The sequence below is a fragment of the Capra hircus genome, chromosome 1, assembly GCF_001704415.2.
Source record: "Capra hircus breed San Clemente chromosome 1, ASM170441v1, whole genome shotgun sequence".
Classification (NCBI taxonomy): Eukaryota; Metazoa; Chordata; class Mammalia; order Artiodactyla; family Bovidae; genus Capra; species Capra hircus.
The window spans coordinates 125,056,154-125,068,555 of NC_030808.1; the positions used below are offsets into that span (position 1 = coordinate 125,056,154).

At 39.2% G+C, this 12,402-nt stretch overlaps 1 protein-coding gene across 1 annotated transcript in view; it reads left to right on the forward strand.

Annotated features, from left to right (window-relative positions):
• SLC9A9 (solute carrier family 9 member A9) overlaps nt 1–12,402 on the forward strand; it is a 651,206-nt gene that overhangs the window by 426,975 nt on the left and 211,829 nt on the right. Inside the window, exon 12 of the mRNA XM_005675475.2 lies at nt 3,611–3,764. Within this exon, the coding sequence (XP_005675532.2) occupies nt 3,611–3,764 (154 nt within the window). The remainder of the gene's footprint in view (nt 1–3,610; nt 3,765–12,402) is intronic.

Consider the following 12,402-nt stretch of genomic DNA (forward strand, 5'->3'; position numbering starts at 1 on the left):
ATGAACATCTCTGGTGGGGAACTTTTCTTCTTGAATATAGCCATATAAGTGTTCAGAATTCTGATGTATAAGAACTTTTTTTTTATTAATGTCTACTTCAAATGTTATCTTCCTTATCTTCAGGCCATTTCCTTGTCTACATGGAGATTTAGAATAATTTTCTTCTTCCATTACATTTTGTTCCTTGAAGGTAATTTTATAATCAGAGTGCATGTTCCTCTCTCTTTCTCAGACTTCCTTGTTTCAGGCAAAAATATATGAAGTCTTCCTAGTCTAATTCTCTGAATCTTGTGTTACGCCACTTGTCTCTTGTATATACTCAGCGTGGAGATAAGAAAGGAGTATTATGTTAAGTTGGGAACCCAAGGATAAAAACCAAGATAGTTAACAGTTTTCCTCATCCTATCCTGTATCCAATTTCTAAAAGTCTTTTAATGTATGAATACAGATTTAGAAATTTAGAAACCTAGATGATACAACAAATACTTTAAAAAATAGACCATTAAATTTTATGTATGTGACTTAAACCTTCCTAGAAAAGTAACAAAATCACTACCTTTGACTTATACTTGCTGCCATTATAAATGTTTATTTGCCCTATTATTTGGTATTGCAGAGCCTGTAAATCTCTTATAAGTCTTGTGTTACCCAAGACAAATTTTCCATTTTAACATTTTTTATTTCACTCCTTGTCCTTTTATTTACTCTTCAAAGTCTACATCTGTTTTTATAATATCATCCCATTTTTATTTGAAATGTTCACATTTAATCTTCTTTAACCTCTTGCAAATATATTTAATGTGGATTCATAAAAATTCAATTAGCATATTATTATTAAAGAGGAAAAATGAAGCAAAAAATCAGATTTTAATACGTCAGTTCAGATTATAGACTTTGTAAAAGTACGTTCTCAGTCTGGAGGAATTCTCAACTGTTATTTAATTATTTACTCATTTTCAGTGATCCATAAGCTTGGTTTTCCTTGTTGTCTAACACATTTGATTTTTCCAAAAATTATGTGTACCCAGAAAGACTTTTTTTGGTAAATACAGACAATATTTTTTTTAATTGCATGGTAGAGTATTTAAAATAATTTTGAAAATGAAAAGTAAGAATCTCTCTACCTGATATCAAGTCCTACCATATACCTCCAATAATCATGACAATATACCATCAGAATAGGAATAGATACACAGATCAGTGGAACAAAATAGAGAACCTAGGAATCGAGCCAACAAATACACCAAACTGATTTTTGAAAAAGGTACAAAAGCAATTCAATAGAGCAATTAAACATCCATGGAAAGAAAAGAAAAAAAAAGAAGACTCTCAACCTAAAACTCACCGCTTATGCCAAAATTAACTTAAAATGAGCATGGACTTAAATGTAAAATGTAAAGCTATATAACTTTAGAAAAAAATTTAAAACATAGAGGAAAATCTTTGAGACCTAGAGCTAATATAGAGTTCTCAGTGCCGTGCTTAGTTGCTCAGTCGTGTCTGAGTCTTTGCAACCCCCTGGACTGTAGCCTGCCAGGCTCCTCTGTCCATGGGATTCTCCATCCAAGAATACTGGAGTGGATTGCCATGCCCTCCTCCAGGGGATCTTCCCAACCCAGGGATCGAACCCAGGTCTCCCGCATTACAGGCGGATTCTTTACTGTCTGAGCCACCAGAGCAGACCAAGAATACTAGAGTGGGTTCACTTCAGTTCAGTTGCTCAGTCATCTCTGACTCTTTGCAACCCCATGGACTGCAGCACCCCAGGCCTCCCTGTCCATCACCAAGTCCTGGAGTTTACCCAAACTCATGTCCATTGAGTCAGTGATGCCATCCAACCGTCTCATCCTCTGTCGTCCCTTTCTCCTCCTGCCCTCAATCTTTCCCAGCATCAGGGTCTTTTCAAATGAGTCATCTCTTCACATCATGTGGCCAAAGTATTGGAGTTCAGCTTTAACATCTGTCCTTCCAATGAACACTCAGGACTGATCTCCTTTAGGATGGACTGGTTGGATCTCCTTGCAGTCCAAGGGACTCTCAAGAGTCTTCTCCAACATCACAATTCAAAAGCATCAGTTCTTTGGCGCTCAGCTTTCTTTATAGTCCAACTCTCACATCCATGCATGACTACTGGAAAAACCATAGCCTTGACTAGACAGACCTTTGCTGACAAAGTAGTGTCTCTGCTTTTTAATATATTGTCTAGGTTGGTCATAACTTTCCTTCCAAGGAGTAAGCATCTTTTAATAGCCTATCCTTTCTCCAGGGGCTCTTCCCCAACCCAGGAATCAAACTGGGGGCTCCTGCATTGCAGGTGGATTCTTTACCTGCTGAGCTAGTAGTTCATAGACTTGACTGCAAATAGATGATTCATAAAAAGAAATATCAACAGATTAAAGGTCATCAATAGAAAACTACAAAGTGGGAGGAAATATTTGCAAACTGTATAGCCAACAGAGGACTATTATCTAGAATATATAAAGAACTCTCAAAATTTCACAATCAAAAAATCCAACAGTTAGATGAGAAAATGAGATAAAGACTCGAAGAGCCATTTCACCTGAGCAGGTATACAGATAACAAATGAGCATATTAAAAAATATTCAATATCCAAGGTAGGGTGGGGAACATGTATATACCTATAGCTGATTCATGTTGATGTGTGGCAGAAACCAACACAATGAGGTAAAGCCATCATCCTCCAATTAAAAACAAAAATAAAATATTAAATTCCATTCGGAAAAGGAAAATGGAAATTACAGTCCCTGTAAGCTATCAGAATGACTAAAATTTAAAACAGAGACAACACTAAAGGCTGATAAGGATGCAGAGAAACTGGATGACTCATATGTTGCTGCTGGGATTGTAAAATGGTAGTGCCTTTCTGGAAAAGTTTGGCAATTTCTTTTAAAAACATGCAAATACCATATAACTCAGTGATTGTTCCTGGGAATTTATCTCAGAAAATTGAAAACTTATGTTCACATACACAACAACCCTTTTTGTAACAGCCAAGACCCAACATCTTTAACCAACCACCTGTGGAACATGCATACCATGGAAATACTTACTACTCTACAGTGAAAAGAAACGAACTACTGATACATGTGACAACCTGGATGAGTATCCAGGGAATTAGGCTGGGTGAAAAAAAAGCCAATTCCAAAAGGCTACCTACTTTACAATTCCATTTATATCACATTCTCGAAATGGCAAAATTATAGAAAAGGAGAGTGGATCAGTGGTTGCCAGATGTTAAGGAGGAAGTGTGTGGGAGAAAAGCAGGTGTGTTTATAAAGGGTAACATGAGGGATCTTTACAGTGATGGGAATGTACTGAATCTTGCCTGTATCAGTGTCAAAATCCTGGTTGTGATGTTGTTACTTGAGTTTTGCAAGATGTTGTCTTTGGGGAGGAAATGGGGAACAGGCATGCCGTAAGTCCCTATTGTTTCTTACAACTACAGGTGAGTCTACAGTTATCTCAAAATTAAAAGTTCAATTTTAAAAAGAAGTTGCGTTTGTCAGTACATGGTAAATATAAGTTCAATGAAATGCGTATGACACTTGTATAGATGTTTACTTTTCTTCCTTTGGTGTTTCCCTGTAAGGTTTGCGAGGAGCGATAGCCTTTGCCTTAGCTATTCGGAGCACAGAATCTCAGCCGAAGCAAATGATGTTTACCACCACGCTGCTCCTCGTGTTCTTCACAGTCTGGATATTTGGAGGAGGAACAACCCCCATGCTGACTTGGCTTCAGATCAGGTGGGTGACACTGCTTAACAGAGGACATCACTATGAAGTATGATTGTGCTATTCCGTTTCAGATGTTGCTGGCTGGCCAAAAGTACAGTGGCCTGGGTGTGCCTTTACTTTCCGTGGGGTCAAGTCAACCTTCAATGACAAGGTGGAACAATATGACTGATCATCAACAGAACTGACTTTACCAAGAGTTCTAGAAATCTCAGGATGATGTCTGTTCACAGTCTACAGTCCCTAGAAGTGATTGTCTTTATCTGTGAGTTCTTCCATTCAATCAGATTTATTGAGTACAATGTGATATGCTATGGCACTAACAAAAATGAGTAAGACACCAGTCTTGTCTTCAAGATACTTATGATCAAATGCAACTTATACAGAAAAGGCTGTGATACGAAAGAAAAAATGAAGTTTTGTTTTTAATTCCTGTAGCACTTAGGATAGAATTGAGGACACAGGAAATACTTAAGTGTGTTTGATTATTCAGCCATATGTTTAGCCAGAGGGATGCTATAAACACAGATTAGACAACTTCTCAAAGGAAAATGGGGTCAAGGCGTCAGTCAGAGGCCATTCAATAAGCAGTGCTTGGAAGGTGATTGCTATGAACCCGAAAGATGCAGGTAGTAGACGATATGATGAAAAATGAATAGCTTATGGCAACTGCGTAAAGGGACAAATCTGTTGTAAAATGCTCTCGTCTTTATTTAAGTGTTTCTTTGACCTGGGTCCTCATTTTCCCATGCCAGAATGTAACAGTGCTTTACGTAAATCACATTTTATTTCCCAAAGGCATACATCTTGATGATGCTGCAGCCCCTCCCCGGTCCTCACATATTCTCTGTGAGGCAAATCCATACCCATCACATCTGACAGGAAAAGATCCACCTGACTGGGAGGGGACTTCCAAGAAGATTTTTTTCAGACAAGGACTCTGTTATTCCAGCACGAGTGTAGCGCCTGGCACATGGAAGAATTGAATAAATAATTGATACATGAAAATTAGATGGGTGTAATAATCACACACATATATTTCTTTTGTTAAGCCTTTATTGACAGATTTCTACCCACTTGACAAATAGAAGCAAGAACAGGACTAACGAGTTTAGGATAAAAAAGCTTATCTTTAAACTGGGCCAAGTGGCTATGTGTCAAGCCAAATTCAAGGGGAAAGGGGCCTTTTAAAGTACTGTGAATATTGCTAAACACTTAAAAGCGCTTTGACCAAAGGTTGAAATGGAGAGTGTTTTGAAATGCTTGTTGAACTATTTTCTAACCATGTAAATGTGACCTGCAATTTCTTTCACAGTGGTAGCTACTTGTAGGCTCCTCTGGATGAGCGCAAATATTGCATTAAACACTATAGTGTCGGCTCCTCTGTAAACTGATAGTAAGATAATAGTGTGTTCAGGTGTCTGGAAAATAAATTCAGTAGGTGGATACATGCATGGAAAAATTAGGACTTGGAAAGCAGAAGTGAGAGGATACCAATCCCCACAAGAGAAATATATTGAATGCTCTATCAGGTAAATTAGAATATTCAGAACATAAAGTGGTGCTGGCAACATTTTCTTTAAAGTAATTCAAATATAAGTTACTTCCTACTATTGTGTTTCTTTACCCTGAAGCATTTGTCCCCAAAGCAATAACGTGCTTTACCCTAAAATATTTACCGAATTCTCCTATGCGTGCGTGCGTGCTAAGTTCCTTCTGTTGTGTCCCACTGTTTGCGATGCTGTGGACTATAGCCCAGCAGGCTCCTCTGTCTGTGGGATTGCCAGGCAAGAATACTGGGGTGGGTTGCCATGCCCTCCTCCAGGGGATCTTCTAGACCCAGGGATTGAACCCACATCTCTTACATCTTCGGCATTGACAGGCAGGTTCTTTACCACTTTTTTGAAAGGCATCCATTGGCTTCAGATAGATATCCTAACTTATGCAGTCTCCTGACAACTGGATCAGCAGGGAGAGGGTAATATAAAATGGGGCCTTAGGCGAGTTAGAAGGTTTATCAGGTTATAGTACAGTGCCTAATAGAGAAAGACAGTAACATCAACTGTAGCATCCACAGTAAGAGTCCAGGAGGTCATCTTAGCCCAGTGTGTTATGGCCTGCTGAGAGGCACAGTATGGAGTTGCCAGGTCATGGAGATGCCCCAGTAAGAACTAGCTCCAAATGGCCCACCAATTCAATGCCAGACTTATCCACCAGCCAGAAGGGAAGAAGAGTAAAAGTTAAAACCATAAGCTTTCAAACTCAAATGAACATCAGAACCACCTCGAGGGCTCATTAAACTCCAGATTACTGGCCCCAGCCTCAGAGTTTCTGATCCAGTAGGTCTGGTTCAGGGCCTAAGAATTTGTATTTTAACCACACTCCAGGCAATGCTGATATGGCTGGTTCTGGGACTACATTTGGAGAACCACTGGTTTAGACTTATAAACCCACGTGGAAATGGAGCTACCGTGAGGAGAAAAATTCATTGTGCATTGATCAAGAAGGAAATAGAACATACTAGAATAAACATAAAAGACTAGGACCATAAGTTAGTGTGTGTTCAGGCACAAGCACAACACACATTTGGTGTGACCGTGTAATAGTGGTACTATCATATGCTCTACGTCCATCATGGTTTATAATGCTATCAAAGTAATCCTCAATTTCATTATAGCTTTTAAATGATCGTTGTCCATCATTTACACTGTATGGAGGGAGACTTTGCTTGTTTACAGAGAAATATCTCATTAACCATCTTTCATGTCAGATGCTTTCCGTGAAATGCCAGAGTGTTAGTAAACTGGGGCTTCATAACATGACACATATAGGGGAACCCAAAGGGCAGGCATGCAAACATGATATACAATGAACTCAAACATCCTCACTTGGCTATGATTTATTTATACACTTTGCCTTCCCTCTTATATATTTTTTACATTCAACTTTTTTTCCTTTTAATTATTAGGTATGTACTTGAGGATTTTTTTTTTTTTGTCCCTATAAATTTGTCATTCAGCTGCAAACTATCACAGTAAGATGCAGTTTTATGTAAGGTAAAAATTGAGAACATTAATATGAATTTCACTTTGATAGAATTAACTTGAAATGGCAATGACTTAAGCTTAGAGAAACTCTATGTAAAGATTGATCTTTACATATGAAACAAATTCTCCATTGGCTTAGTCTTATCCTGGGACTTCCCTGGTGGCTCAGACGGTAAAGAATCTGCCTGCAATACAGGAGACCTGGGTTTGATTTCTGGGACAGGAAGAGCCCGTGAAGAAGGAAATGGCCACCCACTCCAGTATTCTTGCCTGGAGAATTACACGGACAGAGTTTTATTAATAATAACAAAATATTTTTAATGCAGCATTTTAATGCAGCATTTAACACAGAGACCTTTGCTTCTTAAAATTCTAGAGAAAAAGATTCCTCCAGTATTATTTTGGAGGTTTTCATGTAAAGCAAGCAGAATGGTCTCTTGATTAGAATCCAGGCCTCCTCCCTGGTGGTTAGGAAAACTCAACTCTCAGTAGCCAAAGACTAGCTCTGATGTTAGCCAGGAAATAAGAGATCAACGGTGTCAGGTTTTGCCCTACAGAGGCCAGTAAACAGTATTATCCACCAAATAATCACACGTTTACAAAGAAAGCTCAGAGACCAACAGAGTAAAACTTTCTGACAGTGGTAAGTAACTTGGGGTGGTAACCCTATTCTTAGTTAAGAGTAGGACGTCACATGGAGTTAATGGAATTAGAGAGCCCATTTGTTGTTCAGTTGCTCAGTCGTGAGCGACACCATGGACTGCAGCATGCCAGGCTTCCCTGTCCTTCACCATCTCCTGGAGCTTGCTCAATCTCATGTCCATTGAGTCAATGATATAATCCAACCATCTCATCCTCAGTCGTCCCCTTCTCCTCTTGCCCTCGGTCTTTCTCAGCATCAGGATCTTTTCCAGTCAGTTGGCTCTTGGCATCAGGCAGCCAAAGTATTGGAGCTTCAGCTTCAGCATCAGTCCTTCTAAAGAATATTCAGAGTTGATTTCCATTAGGATTGACTGGGTGAATCTCCTTGCAGTCCAAGGGACTCTCAAGAGTCTTATCCAACACCACAGTTCAAAAGCATCAGTTCTTTGGTGCTCATCCTTCGTCATGGTCCAACTCTCCCATCCATACATGACTACTGGAAAAAACATAGCTTTGACTATACAGACCTTTGTTGGCAAAGTAATGTCTCTGCTTTTTAATATACTGTTTAGATTTGTCGTAGCTTTTCTTCCAAAGAGGAAGCATCTTTTAATTTCATGGCTGCAGTCACCATCTGCAGTGATTTTGGAGCCCAAGAAAATACAGTCTGTCACTGTTTCCATTGTTTCCCCATCTATTTGCCATGAGGTGATGGGACCATACCACAGTGCAAACCTTTCCTAGCTTCTCCCAGATAGGAATGCCAGAGCCATCTCTTTAACACATCTCAGCCACAGTACAGAAAGCCTAGCTTACCAGAGCAATTCAGAACTTGTATTCCAGACAGTATGAGAAAGTGCCCCCAGCAAGATGACTTTTACAACTTCCAGATTTTTGCTTCCGATATCACAAAGAATAATAGCTAGCTTTTATTGACAATTTATTCTGTGCCAGATATTAGAAAATAAAGCGCAAGGTAAAGTACAAAACCTCCTTGTGACTCTGCCTCTAATCTATGAAATGGAGATGATGGTAGTAGCTTCCTCCTAGAGTGGGTGAGGCCTGATGAAGTGGCACGAGGTCGCCCCCCTGTCCGGCTGCAGAGTCAGACTCCAAGGCCAGGCAGCCCGAGCCCAGGGGCCTGCACTCCCAACTAGTTCCTTCTTCTGCCACTGCAAATAAATGAGCTTATTCCTGATGCCAGCAATCTACCTTGATTAACAAATCCTCTAGGGAAAAAGAGATGTACTTTTATAACCAAGACAGGCCAGTTAAAAACAAACACAGGAAATCTTCATCCATCATGAGTGATTGGGTTGACTTGCTCATGCAGCACAGAAATTCTTCGGTACAAATTTTCTCCTTGACCTAGAAAAGTTAAAGGTAAACAAGGCCAGCCCTGGTCTCGGGTAGCCAAACAGGGAAGTTTGTCTACCTCAGTTATAGAAATTTGAAATTAGAGGAATTTGTTACCCTCAGGCTCATTTCCCAACCCCATTTGGGATCCCATCAGCCCTCCATCAGCCTCTTCCACAGATCAGACAAAAAAATTGCATATCCTGCTCTGTGTCCATTGCAGAATGAAAAACTTTTAGGTAATGCAGTGTCTCCACTAGCATCATTTTAGTTAAGTCTTTAAATTTTATTTGGGGTATGTGTCCTCTTCTATTTTATGTCATCCTAGAATGATTTTTTTCATCATATGTGCCTACTGACTACAAAGGTTTTAATAACAGTCACCATGGAATGCATACAGAGGTAAAGAAAGAACTGTCTTTAGTAATATTTTTTAATCTTAAACAATAATGAAGTTAAATATACCTGCTTACATACCGATTTCCCTTATTGCTGAGGTGAGGAAATGCCAATCTAATGTAATAGAAGATACATGTAATCAAGTTCCCTTCATATCCAGCTGGTTTCTGCTTGGTTTTCTTTTTGGCATCCAGAGTCTTATGCATGTTTAACAACTTATTTCACTGGTGAGTTAACATAGTAATTAAGCTCACACACTCTGAGGCAGACAATGTGGGGTCCAATCTTGCCTCCCTCTCCTCCTAGCTGTGGGACCTTGAGCAATAATTTAACCTCTCTATGCTTCAGTTTTCTTATTTGTAAGCTTGGAACAATAACTACCTACCTCTTTAGATTTTTATATAGATTACGTATTGCATGTATAAATTTAAGGCACACAGTAAGTGCTCAATAAATGTTGTGCTGTAGTTGTTTAGTCGCTAGGTCGTGTCCAGCTCTCTTGTGACACCATGGACGATAGCCCACCAGGCTCCTCTGTCCATGGGATTTCCCAGGCAAGAATACTAGAGTAGGTTGCCATTTCTTTCTCTAGGGTTTCTTCCCAGTCCAGGGATCAAACCCGAGTCTCCTGCATTGGCAGGTGGATTCTTCACCACTGAGCCACCAGGGAAGACCAAATGTTGCTGCAACACTACCCAAATCACCACCTATGAGCCTTTCTTATCTAAACATCCTTTTTCTGCCTATGGTGTATATGTATATGTATATGTATATGTGTATATATATATATACACACACACACATATACATATACACACATATACATATACACACATATACATATACACACATACATATATATATACACACACATGCATACATACACATGAAGAGTTATTAATTAATTGTATTTATGAAAGCATGGCTTACATGGGAAATAGAAATAGTCTCTAGGGAGTTTATTTCATTTTATGTAATGACTAGATTCATCAATTTTACAGGCAGCTCCTATTTCTGCATTCAAAATGATGAACCTCTTAAAGAAAAATGCTCACAAAAAGCATAATATTTATCCAACAACTCAGAAAGATTCTTCCTGGAACATGCTTCTGTTTGCTTCTGAGCAAAATAATCTTTGTCTCGGATCTCTTCAGAGATTTAATTTGCACCATTTCATTGATATATATTAATTTATTATTTTGCATTGATTTTGTACCAATTTGTACATTTTGTATCAATTTGTATTAATTGACAAGTCTGAGAAATACCCTCTGTCTTGTAACATGGAAAATGAGTTTACTCCTCTGAATGTAAACTTATAGTCAATATTCCCCACCTCTAACTCCCATTTAAAATTATGTCCTATTTTCTGTAGGCTTTTCTAAATATTGTTTCAGAACTCCAAATATTTATTGCTTAAATTAATTTAGTCTGATATATTTTATTAAAATTATTGAATGACTCTAGTAGCCTGCTGGTAACCTAAATATATCTTGGGTTTTTAACAGGTGTAGATAGCAGCTACTGGATTTACCTTCAGTGCCATCTGGGTGTTTTAATGTGGTTTCTGTGTACTGAATCTTCCCAGTTCCAGAGATAATAGACTTTCTCCTCACATCTGCCAGCTATCCTCCACTAGGCATGCTCTTATCTTCTTCAACATGCTCTTGAGAACATCAGTATCAATAAACTTCACCCATTTGTGAGCGTTACCAAACAATGAACATTCTGCTCTATTGAAGGGTATTCATTAGCCTGCTATCGTAAAATGTGATCAAATATAGGTGCCTTACTTTAAGTAATAAATGTATCATTGTTACTGTTGTTCAGTTGCTGAGTTGTGTCCATCTCTTTGCAACCCCATGGACTGCAACACACTAGGCTTCCCTGTCCTTCACCATCTCCCAGATCTTGCTTAAACTCACATCTATTGAGTGATGCCATCCAAACACCTCATCCTCTGTCATCCCCTTCCCCTCCTGCCTTCAATCTTTCCTGGCATCAGGGTCTTTTCCAGTGAGTCAGCTCTTCGCATCAGGTGGCAAAGTATTGGCACTGCAGCTTCAGCACCAGCCCTTCTAATGAATATTTATGATTGATTTCCTTTAGGATTGACTGGTTTGATCTCTTTGCAGTCAAAGGGACTCTCAAGAGTCTTCTCCAGCACCACAGTCTGAAAGTATCAGTTCTTCAGTGCTCAACCTTCTTTATGGTCCAACTCTCACATCCACACATGACTACTGGAAAAACCATAGCTTTGACTATATGGATCATTATTGGCAAAGTGATGTATCTTTACTTTAGGTAATATGTGAAGTCTGAAAAGAATACTTTAAAATTGTATTTACAGTAGATGGAACTTGTGATCCAAAAGGCTATAGAGGAGATTCCAGTTTTGGTCAAGATGGAGTAACCATGCTTAATCCCATCTGTATCTTCTTCCTCTGAATGCAACTAAAATCTCTAGACAGAATGCCTGTAGCTGCTATCTAAGGACTCTTAAGAGTAAATGATGGATTGGGGGAGGAAACAAATTCAGAGTACTATTAAACCAGTGGTGAATTTCCTTTTTTTTTTTTTTTTCCTCCTCTGGCTTCTCAACCTGAACTCAAAGCAGTTTAAAGGCCAGAACTGCACAATAAGGAAGAGAGAAAGAACTGCAACAGAAATGATCTGTTTGGGCATAAGGAACAGGACAGAGGACCGTCATGGGTTAGAGGAGTGGGGAATTCCCTGGGTTTGTTGTTATTGCTTTCTTCATTGTCATTTCAATACCAGGCAAAGCTGAGGCAGCAGCGGTAATGATGGCAGCAGCGCCAGTTGGATGGACCCCAAATTCCCAGTCAGAGGAACTAAGATCCTGAGGTCTCAGGAAGAATTCCCATGGCATTATTTTCTCTCTTAATCTTATCACTGTTTGACCTTGAAAACAGGCCCAATATTGCTGAAAAGTCATGGGAAAACATGTAGCAGCATAGGGAAACAAAAACCCTGGGCTTTAGGAAGCCAGAAAATGTGGAGGAATTTGTGGTGTGGAGGGAGCACAGGAAAGTTAAAATTGTGTATAAACTTTTGGGCTCACCTCTAAGCTGCATAAGCATATATCCGACCCTAAATATCACACCAAAGTGTTTGAGAAATGAACTGCAAGAGAGAGCATCACTCAGGTCCCATATATACACTGTATGGCTCACATGCAGGGCATG